We start from the raw sequence: 26,320 nt of genomic DNA, 5'->3' as shown, positions 1-26,320 counted from the left end.
ACATTAAACATGTTAACAACACAAAAGCCATATTAAACGCAGACTACCTGTTGTACAGTGTCCTTGGGTGCTTTGAAAGGCGCTATTTTTAAATAAAATGTATTATTATTATTATTACTACTTTAGGCCCGGAAGTAGGATTCGTCACGTCATCGCTTAACGACCGGATTAAAACACTAGAATTACTTTGCATTTTCTAACATAAAAGTTTCATAACATTTCTTTAAAAAAAAAAAACTCTTTTCCTCATTTCGTTGCTATTTGTAGGTTTTTGAGATTTCCCCAGCAGCCATTCTCCATCTTTCAGTGACGTGTTCTGCATTAAACCAATTCTGTTGCACACAGGGCACTTCCATTATTTTCATTATCATGAAATGGGATAAAAATCCATAATAGGTGTGATCAATACCACACTTAGTAGCAGAAGGTAGTGCATTTACTTAGTCTTACAAAGAAAAGTTCATGACATGCGTCTACACACACAAATCTGACCAAGATGGGGAGAGGACCAAAGAGAACAGGACAAAGAAGAGGTGGAGAATGGTTTCCAGCTAATGGGGTGCTTGAAGCTGACCCAGCACCCAAAGTGTCAGTCCAACAGAGAGAAGCACAGTAATTCTCCTCCAACCCATGTTTCACAGGGGCTGAATTGATGTATGGGGCCAACACAAGATGCTTTATTACAGACACATTGAATTAATATTGTCCCTTTCCAAAACCATTGACATGTAGTTTCATGTATATTGTTTGGGGGAATAACTGACACTCTGGCTATATGAATACTTTGACTAATGGTGTGTAAAACACAAAGATAGGTAAGAGGTTCAAATAAATGCTTATAGAGCGACAGACAGAATCATAACTGTACAAGGATTCAGGGACCTTTGGGTTATGCAGGTAAAAAATTTGTTAATTTTGCCTTTTCAGTGCTGGTTGATGATTTGTTTGTTAACCTAAATTAAATTACCTTGAATAAGTTTGGGCTCTTATTTTGAAATAAAGGCGAACAGTATGAAATATGTGGAGTTAATAAACCATGTTTAGTATCCGTATGACTGGTTTAATACTGGTTGTCATAAGGAAAGAACCCAGCATGCTCTGGGGCAATTGACTCAGCTGAGTGTGTTTCTGCATTTTCATTGGTTACTTTCTTCACAGTGTTACTTTGATATCTGTTGAAAAATTTTTTTTATCACCAATGAATATTACATACAGTGTATCCTAATGCTGGTGCATAATAAGTTTAGCTGCATAAAAAACTGATATCGTGTTTTTATTATGCCATTTTCCTACTTCTGTTTGTTTAGAATGTGGAAGGAACCACCCTCTTCAGATGTTATCAGTCCACTCAATGGACTTTATTACCTCTAATAACATCCACTGGATGATAACATCCGAAGGGAAGGGGAAAACATACATGCTAAAAAGAAATTGTGTTGGGGTTTTTTAAGCATGTTTCAAACATATATTCAGCTGTTAGATGGAAAGCTGTTTCTAATACATTGCAAAACCCAGTCACACTTGGGCAGCACCAATAGTTAAAACCTATAACACATTTATTTAAATTTACATCAGTAATCAAAGGATTCTATCAACCAAATATTTACTTTTATCAGTCATGTTTCTGCTTGTGTAACATCAACATCTCAACAAGTTTACACCAAAACTTTTTGCAGAATTTCTGATTTGCTTCTGGAACATATTCTTGAAATTATGGCCCCATCAGATAAATAAACTACAGGTTCTAGTGTTCAAAATTGTTTTGAATTTCATCATGAATGTTTATAGGTAACTCTGGAACTTAAATAATTATTTTGCAGAAACAGTCACAATCTTCTTTCTTTTTTCACCTTCAAAATAGTCAGTAGACACACTTCTATTAAAAACTCATAAAAGGAAGTTATTTGGTTCTAGATGGGGGAGGGCAGGTTTACTCAGGGTACTCAGGTTTCCTCACACAGTCCAAAGACATGCAGGGTTAAATGGTGATTCTATACTGACCGTGGATGTGAGGTCGATAAAGTGATTGATGTGCATGGAATAAACAACTATTGCTGAAATGAGACTTGCACTCTAAAGTTCTTTGAGTGGTCAGCAGGTTTAGTAAAGTTCTCCTAATGCAAGTACTTTATCTTAGACACTCTACTGAGCTTGTGCAAAATGTAAAATAATGAAAATAGGATGTTAATATTTAATACAGCTGCAGTTGTGTTAAACACTATTATGGACATAAGGCAAGCTTTCAAATTTCCCATTTGAGAAAAAAACCCAGTCAGACTGCTTCTCTTCATTTTTGCTCCAAAATGCTTCCTGTATAAGTTGTGAGGAAGGGGATCAGGACTAGGAATGGTCTATTCTAGAAATTATTGCAAAAACAAAACAAACAAACAAACAAAAAACCTTCATCTCAAGTTTTAATTAAAGTTTTTGACATTCTGGTTTAGAAGCCTCTTCATGGACAGATCGTTTTCTGCCTTAAATGTCAACACTAATAATTCAGATGTGAATATGACACTTCTGCTTTTGCTATATTTCAACTGAGCAGCTGTAATTCCATTTGTAATACCAATAATAGTAATATAATTATAGTAATAAGATAATAGTAATAATTTTGCATTTCCTAAATGGATGATTAGGCATCGTTATTCACACCTAAGTCATCTGTGTTTGCTGCAGTGTATCTGAGCATCAGAAATCCTTTTAGGCTAAGTGTTTGTTGCTGAATATGTGGACTGAAGCAACAATTAAGCATCATCTTTAGGAATAAGACCGTCTCTGTCCATCATTTTCCATCTGAGAGCAATCTCCCGTCTCCCTTCCCTTGACTTATGGACTCTTGTCTCTTGCCGTCCTGTCAGTCTTGCCTATTTTCTTTCTTTCGAGCATACCATCTTGTACTGATGACTAAATTATGATTAGATTTAAGGATGTGCAGCGCTTTCATCTGTCTAGTGTGTTGTTTAATACTGCTCCCCCTAACCCCTCTCGAACCACCACCCTGACCCCCCAAACACACACAACACAATAGACGTCTACCTCGACTCACTCGCGCGCTATTGAAAAGAAGAGTGGCTGATTGGTCCCCATGGAAACACTGTGTGCGTATGTGTTTTGAGGTAATGTTTTTCCCTCGTTGAGAGTAAGCTGAACATGCACTCTCAACAAACATAGGACAAATTTTCTATGCAAATAATCCATAAGCAGCACACTGCACTGGTCTCATTTTAGTGAGAGGTTTGTTGGTCAGATCACCTGAAAGACTTCAGGCGAGTTGAGCAATATGCTGCACACGTGCTGGTCTGTAAGAAAGAGCAACAAGTGTATGTTTCAGTGGTGAAAAAAAAGGAAGCTCAATCTCAAGAATATATCTGTGAAGGTTCTCAGTCATCCAGGTCATCGTAGTCAAAGGAGCTTGCAAAGAAAAGCGTCTGGACTTCTTTAAGTTGCTTGAAGACGTTTCACCTCTCATCCGAGAAGCTTCTTCAGTTCTAAGGTCAAATGGTGGAGAGTCCCAGATTTAAACCTAGTGGGAGTATCCCCCCACAGAGGGACAAAAGGACCCCCTGATGATCCTCTAATCGCCTGAGCCAAGGTGTGAAACTGGGTGTGGGTCCCAATCAGCCAGAGTTTCGGGTGAGCTCATTGTGAAACCTGGCCCCACCTTACCATGCGAATTTCAGGAATTCTGAATATGAATATAGGAATTCCTGAAATTCGCATGATCTCAAGAATAATTCAAGTAGCAAAGTAGAATGACATCAAAGCAGCAAATGTGCAAAGTGTCCTGTGTTTTCGAATAAAACTCACTCACTGTCTTTGCACTGGAAACAGCTTCAACAGCATCCTAATAAAAATAATAATAATAATAATGGATACTTTATTGATCCCTATGGGGAAATTACTTGTTTTTCTCTGCATTTGACCCATTCACTCAGTGAAGCAGTGGGCAGCCCACTAAGCAGGCACCCGGGGAGCAGTGTGTAGGGACGGTACCTTGCTCAGGGGTACCTCAGGGTAGCCGTTAAGTGGATTCGAACCGCCGACCTTCCGATCATGGGGCGACCACTTTACCTACTGAGCTATCCCTGCCCCCAAAAATGGCTGTGACACAGGACCCTCACACACACGGGTTATGCTTAGTGTCTTTTTATTTTGACAATAATCTGCGGGGGTTTTTTGGGACCCGCCTCGGACGCAGCCACTCTGTCTCTCTGCCAGCATCATCTGCTCCATCTCACTGTGGGAACACAAAAAGACATCTCCCTCATTAACGCAGTCCCGTACACCTGTAAAATATTTTCAAATCAGCTCTTCATTAAATGTGTATTTTTTGCATGAGAAGCTGGACACTTTGACACTGATGCTTGTTGTCAAACTGAAGAATGTCTGCTTGTGTTTAATTTTTACTTGCCTATATTTTGAGCCAACCACTATTTTTTCAGAAACCAACTGAATAATTATTTTTATGTTAAACTAAGCAAATGGGAAGCTTACAAGTGTTTTTTAAAAAAAACAAAAACTTTTTTTCTTTTTTAAGGTAACAATAATTTGTTCTCTTAGTTGCTCAGGAGGTAGAGTGGGTTATCTGTTGGAAGGTTAGTGGTTACTCTGCCTGTGTGCTGAAGTATCCTTGGGCAAGATAGTGAACAACAGGTGTCCTTGATGTGCATCCATGTGTGTGTGTGTGTGTGTGTGTGTGTGTGTGTGTGTTTGTGTGAATGTTTGTGAAAGTGTGTGTAATTGGGTTAATAAGTGCTCTGTTTAGAGCAGAAAAGTGCTATAGAAGTACCAGTCTATTTACCATTCACTTGTCAAAGCCAAACGACCACATTAACCATAATGCAACAGGGTATCTGGCGGTTTAGTCAGAGATGTAGTTATGCATAATACTAGTGCTTTGAGTTGTTAGGCTGAAGCAGAGATTAACTACAGAGGAACCTCTCAGATACATTTATTCTAATTTAGTTTACTAATTACATTTTCCCCATAAGAGGACAAAGACACCCATAAACAGAGCTGTCACAGTGGGTGAGCAACAGGTGAGTGTATATCTCTGTATATCGACTGGTTGTCCTGGTGAAGCTAAGCCTGAAAACTAACCAGGATGTTTTATGTGAATACCTTCTTTGCAGCACAGGAGGGATTTATCTGAGTTTGCTGCCACAAACACTGATTTTCTAGAGTGAGGCCTGTCCTACCTGGTGACCATGAAACATCCCTCTTCACTGTGTACTGACAGTAATATTATGATGGAAGATGGCAGCAATGTAATATAGAAATGCTGTTCTGCTATTTGTTTTTTATATTTCACTGCTGTGGAGATCTTTTACAAAATGATCTTAAAACACATGAGGGCTGACGATTTCTGACTAATCTGGATTAGCGGGCACGTGTATCACACACATACAATACCAATGTGTGTCTGTGTGTACGCATATTTGCGTGGGGTTGTGTGTTCAGCCCTCGAACCACATGTCTCATTCACACCTAATGATCGCAGCCTCTCACTGGTTGCCATCTCTCCTCCCAGACCAAATCCAATTACTGGGGACAATAGAAACCAGCTCTGGGCTCAGGACTCCATCAGCTCCTCTGTGCTGCTGCTCCCTGCTCCAAGACTCCTGCTGGACACCTAATCATGTCAAGGGTCCACAAGGGCCACGAAATACACCTGTCTGCACACACACAGCCTCACAAACACCACACACACAAAAGAAAGTAGAAAAACACAAATACAAATAAAACAGGGTACAAAAAAAGCCTGATCTGATCTGAACAGACAACAAGAACACAATTAAGCAGAGATATTTAAAACAACAAGAAAGCACAAAAAACCTAATGTGACACAAGCAAGATACAGGGTGACATAGGGCACTGCTGATTAAACAAACCTTTCCTATTCTTTGCAATGGACACACAGTTTACAGCATTACAAGTTCCAGTGGCTCCATCTAGTGGTCCTGACTTTTTCCTATAGGAGCACTTTTAATGTTGAGGTGTCGTTTTGTTTTGTTTTTTTATTGTGTATATGTGTTCGTGCCTTGTCATTATATCTATAGAGAAAGAGAGGTTCGAGTTACGGTTGCAAAAACAACAGTTGAACAGTTTCAGTATACAAAATGAATGTCTATAAATCATTTTGAGTCAGTAACCTCTAAAATATCCTGACAAATTCTATTAGCATGGATACTTTCGATAAGTGAAAGGTCTTTGACTGAGGTTCAGATCTTTTATGTGATTTCTTTGATTAAGGAAGTTTTCCAGAGAACTATGAACAGAAAGAAAGTTTAAATTCCTTTTGTTTTTCTTTTGAAGATCACAGCAGAGGTGGGACCAAGTCATTGTTTTGCAAGTCTCAAGTAAGTCTCAAGTCTTTATCCTCAAGTCTCAAGTCAAGTCTCAAGTAATGTCAGGCAAGTCAGAGTCGAGTCTCAAGTCACTGGTGTAAAAGTCCGAGTCAAGTCACAAGTCTGAAACTTTGAATTTCAAGTCCTTTCGAGTCTTTAAAAAAAAAGAAAAGAAAAAAGAATGTTGCAGTTATGCTAAATGTAAATATTAGACCATGTAATTTTAAAATCTGTGTTTTTCTCAACACATGACAAAATAGTGAACTTAGAAAATATACACAAATTGTGAAATTGCACCTCTATAAAATGCAGCTCAATTAAACCTAGCTCCAAGAATAGTTTTCACCGACAGTTCTGAGATAAGCTGCATGTTATTCTTGGATGCGGTTGTAGGACCGGCTTTAAAATCGCATGACAAAAATATCATACACATTAAAAAAAACTGTATCACCAACGTAGCCTGGACAACATTTGCTAGTTAGATGAAGTCAGCTATCTCATCGTAGCATATTTATATGCATATTTATAATTATACGGTTCTTGGAGTGAGTGCACACACTCATGAAGTTTAGTAACTTCAGGTCACTGCAACAAGCCCAGGTACAGTTTACCGACGGATGGGTGCAGGACCTTGAAATGCACCGTGTAGAACGAAAGACCATCGTACCTATCATAAGTTTACCAGTCTCACAAATTGTCTTCATAAATACACATTCCTTAACAGTTTATTAATAGGACCTTTGAGCTCAACGGTAATTAATTAGTAGTGGAAATAATTTCTGGTACGCGTTACAGAAATGTAGCAGTGACAACAATATTGTATGCTGTAATCGTACTGGGCAATTAGTGATACATAAAACCTGTTTTATCCTGTGAATAAAAGTATATGTTTTTGTCAATGTACCATAATAACAGAGGCGAAACGCAATATTGTGTCAGGACAATTCACTATTTATGCACAATAAACACAATAAATAAAGGAGCATAGCGCGACAATTTCTGTTCAGCGCCAGACTTGCTTGTAACCTATATCACCAATTATGTTATGAAAATGACGTATTAACTACTAAAAAACACTGACCTTCGTGTAAATGCTTGGAGCAGACTAACCTGTGAGCTGGAGTGTTCTGGGACGTTATATTTGATCTTTGAATGGCTGCAATCCAGGCCATCCATCGCGTCTTTGTTACTTCGGAAACATGGCTTGAACAATTTCTCTTCAACGACGTAATCCGATAACAACCGATCTCTTTACCCGTCGGCTTCCCGTGGCTGTCATGCGACCGGCTATTGCAGTTAATAATACAACGGCTTCTTGACATTTTTGTGTTTCTTTTTATCGCTGTGTGACTGATTTCAATTGAAAGCCTGCGTGCGCTAGTACCTCTTGCCATGAGTTCCCAGAATCCTTTGCGGTTTACCCCTGAATGACGTCACATTTTCAATCTCTATATAATATGCATGTTAAATTTTATATTTGGGGTGAAATATCAAGTCTTTTCAAGTAAACCGGTTCAAGTCCAATTCAAGTCCCAGGTCATTGGTGTAAAAGTCCAAGTCAAGTCACAAGTCTTAGAACATTTTTTCAAGTCAAGTCTAAAGTCATAAAATTAATGACTCGAGTCAGACTCGAGTCCAAGTCATGTGACTCGAGTCCACACCTCTGGATCACAGCTAGTTTCAATGGTTTTGTAACGATATTAATAACATCTGAAACATTTCACTTCCTCTAATGATGAAAAACAAGTGATTGAAATCAGTATTACTTTCACAATTTACATGACCAGTGCGGCAGAGCTGACAGAAACAGTCTGCAGCCTTCGGAACGATGGAGGAGATTTACGCTAATGTGGATTGTGCCAAACTTTCCTACCCAACACATTCAACAAATTACACAGGTAAGAAAGAAGTGGCAGAAAACAAAACGGATGTATTTTATCATTTGTGATGGTCTTTAATCTTTTGTACAGTGCACTGCTTCACTGATCTTTTCTTTTTTTCAGGTCCAAGGAGCTCTAAGAGGGGTTTCAATTTAGTTATTATTCTTTCTCTGGGCCTGCTGAGTTTTTTCCTGCTGATTGGACTCATCATCCTTGGTGTCAGCTGTGAGTCTGGTTCTTCATTTGAAGAGACTCAAAACTCTATCAGCCTATCCTGAAACAACTTTAAAAAAGTTTAAATATTTTGACTTTAATTCACATAATTACAGACACAGTAAGTATGAATGAATGATGGAAGGAAGCAATGTTTTGTGTTTCAGAAGCATCCATCTCAATCTGTTTCAGACTGCAACTCCTTACGTGATTCAGCAGCAGCGTTCTCTGCCATCAGTAACAACCTTTCCTTCGTGACTGAGGAGAGAGACCTGCTCCAGGCAAACCTCACTGAGAAAACCAAGGAACTTGAAAGGCTTCAGATGATGTCTAAACAGAGTAAGTCTTTGTATGTGCTGTTAATATTTAGTTATTGAGTCTCTTTCTCTTCTCCTCTTCCCCTCACCCCCACACGTGGTAGTGGTAGATGGCTTCCTCTCTCTTAGACTTCCAAAAAGAGATTTTTTTTTCCCATGAGGCCATCACACACCCAAGTCTTTGGGTGACAATTTCCCAGGCCTCATGTGCAAACCTTTTGGTTTGGGGGTTGTCGCAACAAAAGAAAATGACCACATTCCTGTCGCAGGTTGGTGCTGCCTGCAAAGGAGTTTCTGAAAATGGTCCTTCGAGCACCCCATCAAGGGACTCCAAGACAGTTGAGGACTCTGAGCTGCTGCTTGGTTCATAAGCTTCACCAGTAGCAAGGATCCATTCCCCAGCCTTAAGGTCAAAGTCTACTTTAAAGCTTGGGAAAACCTCAAGCTACAGGTTCTGACTGTCTCTGCCAGAGACTGATTATAACCCGTGCTGTGTATTTGCAGGAAGTATTTGTAAACCTCCTGCAAATGCTCAGACTCCTTCCCTACCAGAGAAGTGATGTTCCAGGTATCTAAAACAAGCAGTTTATAACGATGACCAACATTTTGTTGTGTTGTTGTGTGTTGAGTGACACAAATTTTGGTTACTTTCATTATTAGTATGAGTAAATTGGTGCTGTATTTTGTGCTCAATCTTTCTTTCAGAGAAAACGTGTCCTTCAAGATGGAGCATGTTCAGCTGCAGCTGTTATCTCCTCTCTGAAAGGTCTGGTTCCTGGGATGAAGGTAGAAAGGACTGCAGAAACAAAGGAGCAGATCTAGTGGTGATAGAGAGCCCTGAAGAACAGGTAAAATGTCTGTGTGCATGTGGGTGTTTTTTCTTTCATATTTATAAATGTGTGTCAGTCTATGCAGAAAGTAGACCCAAATTAAAATTAAATAAATAAATACATTTTTTACGCTGAATGTAAAGGTCCAAGATACAAAAATGTAAAATATGAAGCAAATTTAAAACCAAACCAAAACAAACAGACAGCACACAGGGGAGAAAGCGAGACAGGATCATATATTCTTCAGGGCAAACTAAGGAAGTTGAAATCAAAAGGGAATGAGACACAGCTGAACAACATCAAGACAATCACCAGACAAGAATTAAAAGTAATAAGAAGACACAAGGGACACCAACTAATGAGGTCAAAATACCAACAGAACTAAGCTGAAGGCAAACAAGAAAACTCACACGCATAACATAGAGGTGTACACCGAGTAATCTGAAATATTTAGAATCTTTGTTTGCTGGAATCCCATGATATGTCCATGTGGATATATCAGCAGATTATAACAATTATATGGACTACTATCTGTGTGATTATTTAGATTTCAAAATAACTACGTAGAAAACTGCTGCTTTGAAGATTACTTCCTGCTAAAATAAGTTTAATGTAATGTGGAGCAACAGAGTTAGAATTTGTGAACATTTCATGATGGCAACAGCCTGCCCTTGGGAGGGGAAAGCAAATAAAAATGCAGCCTAGCAATGATGTATAAGTTGTAATAACACCATTGTAAATGATATATTAAAAGCTTAAGTTGTATCAAGTGAAATCTTTGATCATTTTCTATGTGCTCAGATAAAACTGAAAAACCCCACCCACATACTGAACTATATTGTCATTTAAATAGAATTTCTTATTGTTGAATAGAACTACCTCATTACACTCACTCAGAACCCAGCCTGGATTGGTTTAACTGACAAAGAAGAAGAAGGAAAGTGGAAATGGATAGACGGAACTCCTCTGACTCTAAAGTAAGTCTTCACTCATGCAGCATATTTTCTGCACATGTAGAAATGACCTCATTAACGGACTTAAGATATCACTGAATAATAATAATAAAAATAATTTTAAAGATTGAGTTGTGGCATTTTTGTATGGCATATTATCACCTAAACATTTTACTCAACACCAGTAGAAACTAAACAAGTAACAAAAATAGACACTACTTTTGGCACTTCCCTGATCTAAAAGGTGTTTTTCTTCCGGGCTTTTGTGCTTGTATACATTTTTCTAATCTAATTCATTTCTTTTCTCAGCAATACTAAATGTGTTGTTTACGGACCTTCCAGATATTGGGAAAGTAATCAACCTGATAATGGTGCTGGAGACACACGGTGGGGTGAAGAGGACTGTGCTCATATCAGAACTCCTGCTAACACTTTGTGGAATGATCGTTCATGTGGAGCTTCTCTGCATTGGGTCTGTGAAAAAATGTCATAAGAAACACGAAGATATGTGTACATATTTTGCAAATTGAGCAACCATTGTTGTTTGTTTTTTTGTGTTTTTGTTTTGTTTTTACATTTTTAGAGTTATTCTACTGAGGATAGGTATCCAGCTTATAGAAATCCAATCAAATCTAAGCTAAATCCACTATGGCTAAAGTTGGTTTATTGTCTGTAGATCCTTTTTTTATGAATAACATTTATCAACTTGTAGTGCTGGTTCAATGGTTAGGCTTAACAAGAGCTTCATTTGCAGAGGGCTGTTGTGTTAAATTTCATTCAACATTTTTTTATATTAATTTAGTTAATTATTTGTGTTTCAGCACGGTCAGTGGAAATTTAGAACTTTTTACACAAATACTTTTGGAGAGTTTTAATTATAGTTTAAAAACATGGCTGAAAGGTTCTCAGGTATGCAGTTATTAAGCACAATAATGAATGTGTCACCTCCAGTTGCAATTCTACTGCATTAATTAAATGTTTATTATATTCTGGTTGGAAGCTGGTTGGTTTGATTTTCAGTGGGTTTTTTTGTTTTGTTTTTTTGTATACAATAAATGTGTTTGACATTATCCCTGCCAAATGAATAACAGAAATAAATAATAAATAAATAGTTAAATGAATAAATTAAATTCCCTTCTGATGCAGAAAAGGACATGGTCCTGCCAGCCTTATTTTAACTGTTTTATTCATATAATAATCTCATTTATTTTATTTTATTAAAATAACCACATGCATTTTTGAAAAGCATTTTGACTGAAATACAGTTATGACTGCAGGAAACTGGTTCCATAACCCATGCTGTGCATTTCTAGTATCTTTTGATCTCCCCCAACAGCTGGGGGTCCTTCCCGATTAGAGGGACCCCAAGCTATTTAAAGAAAAACCCTAACCCTAACTAACAGTCACAACAATCTTTAGCAGACAATATATTCCCGCTAAGTAGAAAAAAAAAATCACATCACCGAAAAAGTATGTGATTACTTTTTAAAGATGTTTTAAATTTAAACAGGAACACCACTTGTGTTACCACGATGAGAAGTAAAACTGGAGAAAGATGTTGTTACAGCTCCGAGGTAGCTTTGGGCCATCAGACGCACACACTGGAAAACCAGCACCTGGACTTCATGCAGGAGAGACGGCCTCAGTGATGGACTCTTTCATCCTCTACTTTACCTCTAATCTCTTTCTTCTTTAACACACAATTAAAATCACTCCAAAAGAGTGTAAACTTACTGAGGAAGTCTCTAACTTGTACACATTTGTACTTTTACTTGTTTTATGAGTTATTTTTAAGAAGAGTAAAGTTATTCACATAAAGTTTTTATTCTTCTGTATTTATTCTTTTGTATCATGTACCACAGTCATACTGAACTATACAGACCTGGTGAATTGGAGAAAACAAAGATCACACACACACACGCACATATATATATCATTCAGCTTCAGCAGTATTTCTATTCATCTTATGAATTCCAGTCTAATGTCAATTCACTGAGTTCAGTTTTGGTCTTAAACTCCAGAGAATACCACCTGGTTCAACAATCTTTTTATCTGATTATTGGCAAAATGTTTTCTTCTGAAAGAAGAAAACATTTTGTGTCCTTGTCAGAAATCAGATCAATTTCAGCCTCAGGCAAAATTGAGCCCAAAGAAACAACAACAAAGTTTAGTTCCTCTGGATTTATGGCCAAAAATATTTATCACGATATATATTTGAAAATTTGCGGTAACGATATAACTGACGATATAATTGATGCGAGACAAAATACAACTCCACAACATTACTAGCGCAAAAAGACAACCTTCTATTTATTTTCACTTAAGCAAGAAGCTGGTTTTTATGTACATTAAAGCTTTATAAAAATGTAACAGTGCAAATGCAAATTCCTTGCTGAGAGTTTAACCAAAAGGCATTTCCAGTAGAAATGGGCTGACATATCCTGAGCATAACTATGTATAATATCCACTGAAGTTAAAAAGAGGTGCTTTGCAACATTAAACTGCAGTGTGCAGTACGTATTTTTCGGACCATAAGGTGCACGGGATTATAAGGCACATTAAGCAAAACAAAGCAGTCAGATAAATCAAACTTTATTAAACTCATTCTTCTTGCTTCCTCCACTTCTGTACCATTGATTCATTAATGTTGAATTCTCTGGCAGCTGCTCTATTCCCATGTTGTTGCAGTATATTAATGACTAACCTCGTATTGTGGATGGATTATCTCAGTTGTTCTCCTGACTGAAGTGTGGTCCGTTTACAGCATCCTGCCATGCGATTGCATTTGTCTCTAACCATGAGGAACCTTCACGTTAACTTTTATAAGTGGAAAAGTGTTAGTGTTTGTCCTCCAGCTTCACTGTTTATGTTATGCTAACATAGCTGTGTCGCTAGTGATCACGTAATATACCAGCTAGCCCAACTTCAGTAACCCTACAAACGTCACTGCTGTTTAGTTTCCTGTCTTCATTTATGTTGGAAGTGATAGCAGAGCTGTACGTTTGATTTTTTTCAGAAATCTCTCAGTCAGAACATGCAATATCATGCTTAGGTAACTAGCGAAACTAGCGAGCTAACTTCTGCTAGCTTCCTGCTAACTTCTAACTCCGTTAAATATAATAAATTTTGTTTTCATGGATGCCTGGAAGTTAAACTTCATAGTTACACCTGGTAAAGCAGCAATGCTGATCGTTTTATTAAAGATGAAAGAATTTAGACAGTTTTTAACTCTCAGTGATGCTGCAGTGTTGTTTGACCTGAAGTATACGGAGTTTAGGACCCAGATTACTCCCAGATTTAAGAGCATCTTAGTCCGACAAATACGACAATAACGACGGCCGCTTGCATGTTCTGCAAAAAAATGTGCTTTGTTGTGTATCTGACGGACAAACACCAAACCAGTTCCACATCACTGAAGTTGCACCATTTTTACAAACCAATTCTGGTTTATCTGTTTCACTCAACAATCGGCCATGTGCGTATGAAAAAAAAGGCACGCGTTTTACTCATATTCTATCGCGATATTTCATTTTCCTATCGTTGCCTAACATTATACCGGTATTACCGTACGGTATAATATGGCCCAGCCCTAGTTGAGAAGTTTAGCCAAGTGCTTCACATACAGGGGATATGTGCACCTTGGATGTGGGATGCAGCAGGCTGTTGGGATCTGTAGCCGAGCGATGGACCATGTCTGCATAATCTTGATCCACAAGCTTCAGGTTGTCCTTCTTCCCATGGTACTTTTCCAACAGATCATCTATTGCCTCTTTCATGGGTCGTGTCCAGCGTGTGTGGTCCAGCACAAAAACCTGTCCACCTGTCTTTATAGGTCCAGTGCGAGCACTCCTTGGTGAGGCCCGCATCGGCAGAGGTAGAGCTTCAGAGATTTCTGGGAAACAATAGTAATAGTTACTCATATATCATGCAATGAACTAATAATAATAACGTATATATTAATAATAATAATACTAGTAATTACAGTTTGACAATACCATTATGTTAACTTACCCATGACTGTTGTAGGTTGCTGGGTGTCTTCTGATGCTAACTCCTGCTTTAAAAGTGCACCAGAGAAAGGGTGGGTGACAGGTGGTGCTGGTGCAGGGGATGCCACACCTAGCGGTGCCAGGCTGGAGGAGGGTCCCGCTGCTGGAACCTGAAGTTGGGCAGCCACAGGTTTTGGAACAGAGGATGGGGGCTAAAGGGCAGCCGGTTCATCTTTTCTCAGGGTTTTGTGTTTGTCCCAGTTCAGAGGGACTGGACGGCAGCCTGGCTCTCTGTGTTCAAGCCCAAATCGCTCTCCAGTGTCTCTGTCAGAGAGGTGAAGTGCAGGGCACTTCTCCTGACCAGTCACTCTTCTGGAGGCTGCATTCAACTCCACCACTAGAGCTGACTCAAAAACAGAAGGGAGACTGACACCTGGCTGCTCAAGGTCCACCAGTCTTTGGTAGTTCCATTGTGCCACCCCTGTCATGCCCTGGGCCTGGAATAGTTCAGTGGATACATGAGTCCTGGTAATCCACTGGGCCTGGTGGAAATGATAACCCTCCTGCTGTGAAGTGCCTTGGACAGGAATCCAGGGTCACTGTGCACTCTTTGAATGTGCCACACCTTCAGCATGGATGGCTTGAAGAGTGGGACGTTGTTGGGGTCTGTGGCCAGGTGAAAATGGTTCAGGACCTTTTCCACTCTGTTCAGCAGCTCAGTGGGTTGTGGTATTTGGATCCTGCAGTGCTCCCGTATGTGTTGCTTTGTGGGATTAGCAGGATGGATGCCACAGAACTTATAAGCTTCCTGGAGCCTCTTCCGGTCCGCCTGATCAACCACTGAGAATGCAGCAGAGAGAAGCTGGCAGAAAGTGCTGAACAGAGGATGATGCTCAGAGGTGCACTCCCGCGAAAATCACCTCAGGCAGTGGAACAGGTCCAGTTTTACAATAACGTTCTTATTTTAGTGGGTTTGAGAGGCACAGCTGTTTGCCACTGGTCCAGATGTGGCCGCAGCAACAACAGCAGAAGTAGTTTTCCAGGCATCCCACGATAGATTTTCCACCCTATCATGTGATTTCCTGAGGTCAGATGGCCCAGGATGTGAGTGGGTGTTAAGGCGTCTGGGAAGGGATCTCAAAACTGGATTATAGATGGCATACAGTTGGTGCCGTAAACCACCGCCTCTGTTCAAAGATGGTCACTCACAGTGGACGTAAATGGCTTCCTGGGCCATCTGACCTCAGGAAATCACATGATAGGGTGGGGCCAGGTTTCACAATGAGCTCCCCCGAAACCCTGGCTGATTGTGACCCACACCCGCTTTCACACCTGGGCTCATGTGATTAGGTAGAGGATCATCAGGGGGTCCTTTGTCCTTCTTTGGGGGGATACTCCCACTGGGTTTAAATCTGGGACTCTCCACCATTTGACCTTAGAACTGAAGAAGCTTCTCGGATGAGAGGTGAAACATCTTCAAGCAACTCAAAGAAGTCCAGACGCTTTTCTTTCCGAGCTCCTTAGATATGGCTGGATGTTGACATCGGAATTCATTGAGCAGGCAGTCAGTCAGGTAATGGCTGGACACAGAGACGCCACACCAGGCATGTGGGTCTTCATAAGACCTGAACTCCTGTGGCTTATTTTCCTTCCTCAGGAACTGCCCAATGGTCCTCTGTCCACGTGCTCCTGCCTCAGAATCTCAGACCGAATCTGTGGCATGGAGGTACGCCAGGTGAGCTTGCTCGTACTTGAGGTGCATGAGTTCATTTATTTGGTTTGCCATGTCTGCTGGAGATTTGCCAGTCCTCCTGAGCTCATTCATAACAGTCTTGCAGATGGCCTTTTTGTATGTAAGTAAAGCAGGGAGAATATTGGTAAACCTTTTGGGCAGTTTCTCCAGCCATCGTGGATTGTCAGCAAACCAGTTCCTCTGACAAGCCCTGCAGCAGAGTCGTGAGGACAGGATGTAATACTCACCACTGGTGCAAACAATTACTCGTGGCCTGCCCACACCAGCAGAGACCACTTGTGAACGAAAGCAACCATGGAGACATGGCAAGATATAATTGTTTCTTAACCTGACCATGATAGCACTCTCAGGTTTCCAAATAAAGAAGGGGTGGAGCTGGAAGAAATTTGGCAATGGTAGGTCAGCCACTGTATCTATGATCTCAGGCTGTGGAGGGAGACGCCAGAGTGAAATCGCGTTCCCTGTGTGACGCACTGGTCGAGACCCAGGCCACAGTCCAACGTCCTGAAGCTCAGTCTTCATCCACAGCTTCTGGTGCGGAGAACAATTCCAGCTCCTGAGGTCATACTCATAACCAGCCACTGGGCAGGGATAGCTCAGTAGGTAGAGTGATGTCCCCATGATCGGAAGGTCGGGGGTTCGACTCCACTGAACGGCTACCCTGAGGTACCCCTGAGCAAGGTACCGTCCCTACACACTGCTCCCCGGGCGCTGCACTGGTGGCTGCCCACTGCTTCACTGGGTGAATGGGTTAAATGCAGAGGAACTATTTCCCTATGGGGACTAACACGCACACTTTACACTTTACTTTACACTTTACTTTTACTTTACTGGAACTGGAACAGCTGGCTGAGCTGAAGGAGCTGGGATTGAAACATAAATATTTGACAAAACAGTGTTACTCTTATATTGTTGCTGTTGGAATACACAGAAAAAAAAAAGACATGCTGTATACGCTCACCATCTTCGCTGCTGTCTTCAAAAGTCAGCACTTTGCGCACAGATGTGGAAGCAGCATCTGTACTCGGTCCTGAAACAAATTAATGCAGTCATTCTGTAATTCATTTGTGCAAATTATGAGCAAGATGACAAAATGTAACGTGAGCGTGAATAATATGCTATCATTAATGATCTATGCTTTAAGCAGATGTTTAACTGAACATCAACTATAAATGAAAATAGAGAGGGACCAGGATTTGACTCAGGCCTTTCTGTTTGACTGACCTGTGGTCTCCTTTAGTAGAAATGCCAGCTCCTGTGGGAGGGGCACAGGTGACTTCCTCTTCACACCTGAGGCTGCACCTACAGGTATAGTAATAGAAAAAACTTTTTTTTTACTCTAGACACAATAAAAAGAACATTTAATTATGTGAAAAACATTATAGTTGTTTTGTACCATCGGCTGATGAGGCCTAAAGTTCGGTGGTATGGACAGCGCCGCAGATGGAACTACAACAAGAAAACTTGTCAGCAACTTCATAATTTACACTGTATATGAGTGTTGCTGTTAGTAGGAACTCACACATCCATACTCCTGTTTCTCATTGAAAAACAAATGTAATATATTTATATGCAACAGAAATGCCAAACCAAATCATTTTAACCTCTTCACATCAAAGCAGGAGGAGCGGTATAAGTCAGTGAACAACATGCATTCAGGTGTTAGTAACTACTGCTACTTAATTTGTTTTTAACAAATTCATAGAGAACAAGAACACATACTCTTTGTGGTTGGTATCAATTCATAGTCCTTTGGACAGTTAGCATAATGCCAGCATACAACCATACTATTAGAGGAACATGGCCAGAACACACAAAACAAGAACAAGACAATATATAAAAGTTCAAGTTCAGGCTCAGTTTGCAGAGCAATTCATGGAAAACTATTGTACTCCAGTTCTGAAACCTTTCATTTGAAAACCTGTGTTTGCTCCTGAAGATCCTCTGGGTGTGGACCCTGCTGCTGCTGGCACAGTGACTAGTTATGCAGAGACAGAGGACAGAGGCATATGAGACAGAAACAGACTTCTGACATTTAGTAATAACGCAGTACTTACAGCTCTGCATTTGTAGTTTTACAGGTGAGATGCTCAGCATTGCGTCCTCCAGGTCTTTATCCTCATCCATCCTTATGATGCAGGCAACAATTAGATAAATATATACTGAACTTATGTCACATCAACAACATTATTAAAATATTCTTAAAACAACTTACCCAGGGGTTTAGTTGGAGCATTTGTGGAAGCAGATGCATAAGCTGCTTCTTCCGCAGGTACTGCTGCAGCTTATGCATCTGTGCCTTGACTGCAGCTCTTCCTCATGATAAAGTCTGCATAGCTGTCACCTCTGCCGTCCCAAATCTCCTTCCAGGTGCTCTTGGCTCGTGAGCCAACGCCAACCAGCTGATCATCCTCAGAGACTTCTGCAGCAACACTCACTCTGCTGGCCTCGTAGTTCAGAAGAGTCTTTATCTCTGCAAAGCTGAGGGCATACTGTACAAATGAATGCAAGCTCTCCTTGCTATGCCCTTCTTCCACAGAGGTCCCTGCAGCCTCTTGCTTCTGGAGATCTTTGATCAGGCACATGGTGTATCCGACATCATTCCCCAGAAGCCACCAGAAAGATTTCCCTTTATACTTTCCAAACTGCAGGATGTACTGTCCCTGCACTTCCTTCATGTCAGACGCATCCCCTCCTCTCTGATAGACGACAGTCAGAGCATTCTGACGTACAACGTCCTCCCTCACAGGTGCAGACTTGTGCTGACGTTTGGGGTCATTTTTAATCCGTCGAGCTTCTTTTGACGGGTCCTGGAGAAGGTATCCAAGTGGCCCCTTGCGGAACACCACAGAGATTTTCCCTGGATATGGCGCAACTTTCTTGTGCATCTTAACATGCAGTGAAAAAATAAACAATTATATTAAACAAAATTGATTCCAAACAGAAACAAAGACATTTCAGGTTATAATCTTGCTGCACATTGTGGCTGGGTTTAGACAAGCAGGATGCAGGAGAACAATAAAGAGACAAAATCTGAATAAACATTTGCGATATAAGTGTTTTTTCTCCAGGCATTACAAACTGTTCTGTCTGTAAATAAAAACCTTTCATGGTTTAATGCAAAATTTGTGCCAACTGCTTAGTAGTCATGGCACATAAGAACTGCAGGCAGATTATTGACATACCTATTTAAGCTATCGTGTTTATTCGTACACTAGAGGGCATTGCTCATGTTAGTGAGATATCAAGACTGTCGTATAGATAACATTACTGACCATTACAACATGAATGCAATACCAATTTAAAAAAATGCAGGTTAAGTCATTTAGCATTAATTATACCACATTATTGTAATGTCAGTGTCACAGCAGTCAGAAACCTACCAAGTTTATTCAACAGTAAAACACGTGAATGGAACACGCGATTTATTTAAGGAGCAGGTTCATTCATTTTTTACCGTGCCACTTTACAACACCGGATAAACTCCCACTGTCTTTAACCGAGCGATGGATGCTTCGTAAATGCAATCGCAACACGTCTATTACCTGTAATATACACCTGTAAATGTATTCTGTTGGTTTACTCTTATTGCAAACGACGTTTCTTACCTTTGATCAATGAACGAGGATCGTTGAGATGTGTTGCAAGCGGTGCGTTACTTGTTTTGTCTCCCGGAATTTAAAAGTGGAGATTTTTAAAAATTGCAGCATCTCAAACTCGCAACAGCGCCGGAAGACCGTAGTGGCCAAAAATAGATTACATCCGTAGTTGTTTAGCACTACTATAGAGAATGAATGGGAAACGGTTTAGGGCCGTTTAGGTAAACAATCCCAAGCTCCCGCGCGGGTCATCTGCTAGTTCAGCCAGTGATAGTCAGCCTTATCTCAGAAACATGTGTCTCTTTTACCTTAAACTGCAAGGACAGCTGCTAACTGCTTATACAGACTACTTGGATTTGAAGGGGAAAAGGTCTTCTGGACTGCATGACCACAGTTGGTGTCAGCAAAAGCAAGACGTTCCTTCAGACTGATGCAAGGCTTAAGAGGATACGGGGACCGCAGAGTGGCTGCTCAGATGATGTGAAAGAGGTGGTCCTGCTTCTGTTCAGCTACTTTGAAGAGGAGGAGGAGTTCATGCTTTTCCATGTAGAAGATACATGTCTGGCAGATGAGGTGCAACTGGAGCAAGTGTCTCTGACACCCACTATTATTGTCTTTGGTAAGTCTGTTTTATAGCTCTCTCTCTCTCTTTTTATTGCACTGTTTATAGAATGTCATGTACTGCAGTGCTTATTAATATAACTTGTTAAATAATTTGTTCACAGGACAGTCCTGCTATTCCTTAAGAAGATACATGCTGAGTCTTCATCGGAACCTCATCAGCACAAACATATCCTCATTTATTTCTGCATTGTGCATCATGTTCGGGAGCTACTACAATTTTAACATCCATTATCTGAGTTGGCTTCCACTCTGGAAGTTCTTCAAAGGTGAGCAAATATGTCTTTCTTATTTCTCAGACCTGAGACTCTTGCGTTACAACAATTGTGGTTGAGAGTCTGGGATCTGAATCTGGGTACAAGCCTGGCTAAGACTCGGGGCCAGACCAAGACTCAGCTGACGTCTGACTACCTATAACCTTTGGGCTGGATTTTTAAAATGCTAAAGTGTGATTTATCACTGCAAAAGACACATGTTGTGAAGGGTGCCAATACTTTTGACCATGCAGTGTTCACTTCCCAAAGCATTTTGGTTATATTTTGTCTTGAATTTGGGGAAACCAACTGTTGTTGCAGTTTGGCCATGACTGTGTATGTGTACTTATATGGTTGTAACTATTTTTTAACTGACCAATTAAAATGCTTAATATGCTCCTATATGATTTTATTCTACAGTTGTTTCTTCTCCATAAACCCAGAAAAAGGAACCAAAAAAGAGAACAAAAACTTGAAGCATCTTTCCAACAAGAACCCTCGAGTCCTCACCCTGATTCAGGATCTCTCCGACCACGAGTGGCGTTAAGCCTGAATATTGACTCACTTCATGGACTGGTAGCTTTTACATTGTTACAATCTGTACTTTGTACTGTCCACAATGTGTACTTTGAAACTTTTTCTGGTCAAGAGTCTGCCACCTGCTTTTTTCATGAAGATGTCCTTGCTTTGAAGGAATGTTCCACAGTTTTTTGTTTGTTTGTTTGTTTGTTTTTCTATAGTTCTGTTACTGCAGTGTTCATAGGTTTGTTTCCCCACAGGTGGTTTCCTGATGTTTTGGTACGGTAACTACACATGTGTTTTCTATGACCAGGGCCATGGTTGTGGTGACAGCAGAGTGCGTGTTGCGCGGGATGGTGATTACAGTAATTTTCGCACAATATGTCATTTTTGTTTTAACAGGTTGCTATGTAACTTTTTCTGGTAGAGGGTCTGCCACATGCTTGTTTAATGAAGATGGTTGTTGCTTTGCGGGAATGTTCCACAGTTTTATAGCATTTTGATTGAATTGTGTGACTGTTGTGCAAGTTGAAAAAAATGCATCCAATTGTTGTCAATTGTTTTATTGATGATGGCTGCAAAATAAATTTCCCAAAAGTGATATTTTCCTCACTTGTCTTTTCTGAAGATGTATTTTTGCATGTTTAGGTGTAGGCATAGCAGTAAGAAGTTTGCAGGTTTATGATTTAAACTTTTACATTAAAACATAAAAATACAGCATAGTAATAGATTTTATGTATAATATACAGAGCAGCTCCACTTAAAATGCACAGTTTCACAGTTGTTTTATCAGTTCAAATTTGTTTTTTGGTTGATATTTCCCTGTTAATTTTACAATTTATGGATCCACAATAAGCAATTATTACATGTAAAAAAAATACAGGAAATATTCTATGAATATACAACAATTGTTGTGTGAAATTAACTTCTTTTTTGTAGATTTAACAGTTGTGAGTTTCATTCACTGTAAACCAGTTTACATATTTTGTATGTAAAGCTATCCTGGCTCAGCTTCGGCGCCTAACAAGCTCATCACTAGACCCACTTCAGTTTGCCTACCGGCCTGGCATTGGAGCGGATGATGCCATCATTCACCTCCTACATCGTTCCCTCGCTCACCTGGAGACCGCTGGAAGCACTGTGAGAATCATGTTCTTTGATTTCTCCAGTGCCTTCAACACCATTCTTCCCTCGGTTCTGAAGGACAAGCTGGAGAACTCTGGAGTGGACCATCACCTCACTACCTGGATTTTGGACTACCTCACCGACCGACCACAGTATGTGAGGACTCAGGGCTGTGTGTCGGACAGGGTCGTCTGCAGTACGGGGGCCCCACAGGGAACGGTTCTGGCTCCGTTCCTCTTCACCATCTACACTGCAGACTTCTCCCACAACTCCACCCAGTGCTTCCTGCAGAAGTTCTCTGATGACTCTGCAATAGTCGGCCTCATCACTGATGGGGACGACAAAGAGTACAGAGGACTGACTCAAGACTTTGTGGACTGGTGCCAGCTGAACTACCTCCAGATCAATGCCAGTAAAACCAAGGAGCTGGTGGTAGACTTCCGCAGGCACAAGCATCCTCCACTGCAACCACTGAACATCCAAGGTATGGACATTGAGGCTGTGGACAGCTACAGGTACCTTGGTGTTCATCTGAACAATAGACTGGACTGGACTCATAACTCAGACGCCCTCTACAGGAAAGGGCAGAGCAGGCTGTACCTGCTGCGGAGACTCAGGTCATTTGGAGTGGAGGGCCCACTCCTGAAGACCTTCTATGACTCTGTGGTGGCTTCTGCTATCTTTTATGGTGTGGTCTGCTGGGGCGGCAGCATCTCTGCTGGGGACAGGAAGAGACTGAACAGGGTGATCCGAAGGGCCAGCTCTGTTCTAGGATGCCCTCTGGACCCAGTGGAGGTGGTGAGTGACAGGAGAATGGCGGCTAAGCTGTCATCCCTGATGGACAACATCTCCCACCCCATGCAGCAGACTGTGACAGCACTGAGCAGCTCCTTCAGTGGTAGACTGCGGCACCCACGGTGTGGGACGGAGAGATTTCGCAGGTCTTTCCTCCCCACTGCTGTCAGACTCCATAATAAAGACTTTAACTGAGCAAACACACACATCCATACATATGCAATAATACTAAGTGCAATAATCTTTTCTGGCATCGTTGTATTTTTACTCAGTTGTATATAGCATTTGTATTCTATTTTTATCTTATTGTATATTTTTATTCTATTTTATTCTACTGTATATAGTATATTATTTTATTCTATTCTGTACAGTTGTGTACTGTATTTATTCTTATCGTATTCTAATTTTTGCGTCATAACTTTTGCACTGTCCACTTCCTGCTGTGACAAAACAAATTTCCCACGTGTGGGACTAATAAAGGTTATCTTATCTTATCTTATCTACTATATTTTTTACAGGAAGTCCCTGGTAACCCCAGCTGCCAGCGTTTTCCTGTAAAAAAGAGTGGACTTTATGTTTAGACTATAATGACACTCCTGGAACATCAGCATCTGTTCTCTGGGAAGCAGGGAAAGCTGTGATGAGAGGCAAAATAATTTCTTTCTCATCAAATAAAAAGATAGAAGAAAACAAAAATATTCAGGAACTAGAAAAAAACATAAAATCCTTATGGACCAAGTCAAAATATGCAAAACAAAATTAGAATGAAATGAATTTATTAATAAAAAAAACCTCAATTCCTTGTACAAAGACTTCACTTGCAGAATTTTGAACACAGTAACAAATCCAGTCGATTTCTAGCTAAACAGTTAAAAATAAGTGAAGAAAAAACAACTATATGTGCTGTCTGGGAACACAATATATGACCCTGAAAGAATTAACATTTTTAAGGATTACTATGAAACTTGATATTCACCACAAATAAACCCGTCTAAAAATGAAATTGATCAGTTTCTTGACAACGTAACTCTTCCAAAATTACTAGACAGTCAGGCAATGTTACTGGATTCGCCACTGACGCCAGGTAAACTACAGGAAACCCTGATAAGTAGCCCAATAATAAGGCTCCAGGTCCAGGTGGCTTTCCTGCAGAATTCTACAAAGAAATCTGGACATTTTTGGCACCAGTATTCCACAGAATGTTTAAGGACATCAAGGAAAATGGCAGATTATGAATGCTGGCGATAATGCCAACATTAGTCTCCTGCTAAAACCAGGAAGACCCTGTATTTCCCTCAAGCTATCGTCTAATATCCCTTATAAATGTAGACCGCAAAATAATTAATCTGCAAAGCTCTCTCAAAAAGATTAGAGAAGATAAACCCCCCCCCCATCTAATTCATCCTGACCAAACTGGTTTCATAAAAGGTAGGCACTCATCAACAAATACAAGTAGATTACCTAATTTAATAGACTACTCATACAGTAAAAACATTGAAACCACAATATTGTCTCTAGATGCAGAAGAAGCGTTTGACAGAGTTAATTGGAATTTTTTATTTGCAACTTTACACAAATTTGTTTTTGGATCCTCTTTCATAAACTGGCTAAAAATATTATATAATTCCCCAACAGCTTGTGTCAGAAAAAATAACCAGACATCCTCCAGCTTCTGTCTCCTGAGGGGCACCATGGCAGGGACGCCCCCTCTCTTCCCTTCACTGTTTGCAATTTCTTAACGAACCACTAGCAGCAGCAATTAGACAGGCTACAACAATGTAATTACACTGATAAACTCGTTTTCAAGAGGTTTCAGATTATTCAATTAACTGTTCAAAATTTACAGTTCTTCCAATTAATTGCTCCTTCCATAATTCTTCTTCTACCCCACTACAATCTGGAAATATTAAATATTTAGTTATTAATGTGTCTCCTAGGAGGGACGATCTGATATCCTCGTGTTGGCGTTGTTCCCACATCATCATAATTAATGTTGTTCCAGGTTCAACATTGCAAGTGACCAATCACCTTCTTGTGACGTCATACTTCTGCGACTTCGAAATACCCGCCTCAAAACAAATTTTCTTCACTTGCGAGAAACTGTCCGCCGAATTTGAAGTCCTTTTAGGATACTTTTCTTTAATAAACGGTAAGCATTATACATATGTTCCTCACTTGGCTTGCTGTTTGTTTGCTAGTGATAGGCTACTTGACGACAGCATTAGCTAACCAGTGTTCTCTAGACCAGCGTTCCCCAACTTTTTTGGTGTTTCGTGGCCCGGGGGTTGGGTCAGGCCAAATTGCAGTAGCTTCCCTGATCATTTTACAAACATAAGTGAAGAGAATTTGAACTAAAAGTCCTAGGCTAATGGTTGTGTGCTGGATGGGTCCACAAGAGCACAAAGTGCATACTTTTTGAAGGTATGACTTGGACTGTGGTAACTATGTTCTTATCACAAAGGGTTTATAAGTTGTCACTATAAACAAACAGCATTTTCCAAAATTGAAGCCTTGTCAGAAGAATCTGAAAAATACCTTTCTGAAACCTTTTCTGTGTAAAGATTTACTCAAAAGCAATGCACACAGATTAAAACATTTCTGTCTTGGCCATCTGATAAAGAACACCAAAAATTGAGTGGTGCGTTTTGAGTCTGTGGTCTTGATTTGTTTCATGCACACTATAGACCTTAATTAATGTAAACAAAAAAATGACACTTTCTATATGTTTGTGTATCTGCGGAATTAATTACAAGTCTCACCTGACAAGCTTTCGCAATTTTGCAGTGTCATTCTTGACAGAAAAACATACTTGCCACATTCTTTTTATTTCCAGAAAAACATCTTTCAGATGTATGAGAAATTGATTGGAGCCTGTCTGGAAAACGGCAGCCACTGGACCTTGTTTGTAAGTTGCACAGATTTTGCACTCTCTCTAGTGCATGATACTTTTCAGTGTCCCTCATTAGGAAAGCTCAAGGCACAAGCCTACCATATCCATCTTTTTACAAAACAGTTTTGTGACATACCCAAGAGGACCATAGTCTATATGAATTCATTTGGAGAGTCGGAGGTCAGAAAAAGTGCGGTGTTGAAAAACTGGAGGCAATTAAACATATTTAACATAT

The 26,320-nt window shown here is 40.2% G+C and overlaps 1 protein-coding gene and 3 long non-coding RNA genes across 6 annotated transcripts; 3 read left to right on the top strand and 1 right to left on the bottom strand.

The window, feature by feature from the left end:
- The first annotated feature begins 9,241 nt into the window (after positions 1 to 9,241).
- Positions 9,242 to 11,548, top strand: LOC143412994 (uncharacterized). Its single transcript, XR_013093543.1, has 4 exons — positions 9,242 to 9,325; positions 9,463 to 9,605; positions 10,461 to 10,564; positions 10,883 to 11,548. It is a non-coding gene; the product is annotated as an uncharacterized LOC143412994 (long non-coding RNA).
- A 179-nt stretch (positions 11,549 to 11,727) lies between these two features.
- On the bottom strand, positions 11,728 to 19,962 carry LOC105941334 (uncharacterized). 3 transcript variants are annotated; one of them, XR_013093461.1, is made up of 8 exons: positions 19,891 to 19,962; positions 18,498 to 19,170; positions 18,340 to 18,410; positions 17,679 to 18,260; positions 17,507 to 17,584; positions 17,244 to 17,312; positions 14,552 to 17,145; positions 11,728 to 14,432 (listed from the first exon to the last, which is right to left on the bottom strand). XR_013093461.1 is itself a non-coding variant. In XM_076874886.1 (7 exons), exon 2 carries the CDS (start codon positions 19,168 to 19,170, stop codon positions 18,568 to 18,570), a length of 603 nt encoding a protein of 200 aa, XP_076731001.1. In that variant the 5' UTR covers positions 19,891 to 19,962; the 3' UTR covers positions 11,728 to 14,432; positions 14,552 to 17,145; positions 17,244 to 17,312; positions 17,507 to 17,584; positions 17,679 to 18,410; positions 18,498 to 18,567. The 3 variants fall into 3 exon arrangements, 1 of the variants encoding a protein (XP_076731001.1); XR_013093462.1 differs by having other exon boundaries at positions 11,729 to 14,432; positions 17,679 to 17,731; XM_076874886.1 differs by having other exon boundaries at positions 17,679 to 18,410.
- A 114-nt stretch (positions 19,963 to 20,076) lies between these two features.
- Positions 20,077 to 21,876, top strand: LOC143413022 (uncharacterized). Its single transcript, XR_013093575.1, has 3 exons — positions 20,077 to 20,500; positions 20,607 to 20,771; positions 21,177 to 21,876. It is a non-coding gene; the product is annotated as an uncharacterized LOC143413022 (long non-coding RNA).
- Positions 21,877 to 25,576: 3,700 nt separating this feature from the next.
- Positions 25,577 to 26,271, top strand: LOC106675445 (uncharacterized). The gene is made up of 3 exons (XR_003024905.2): positions 25,577 to 25,616; positions 26,029 to 26,100; positions 26,209 to 26,271. It is a non-coding gene; the product is annotated as an uncharacterized LOC106675445 (long non-coding RNA).
- The last annotated feature ends 49 nt before the right edge of the window (positions 26,272 to 26,320 follow it).

The sequence above is a fragment of the Maylandia zebra genome, linkage group LG16 (assembly GCF_041146795.1).
Source record: "Maylandia zebra isolate NMK-2024a linkage group LG16, Mzebra_GT3a, whole genome shotgun sequence".
In the NCBI taxonomy this organism is placed as follows: Eukaryota; Metazoa; Chordata; class Actinopteri; order Cichliformes; family Cichlidae; genus Maylandia; species Maylandia zebra.
The sequence above is the reverse complement of the archived record's forward strand: the minus strand, read 5'-3'. Positions and strand labels throughout refer to the sequence as shown.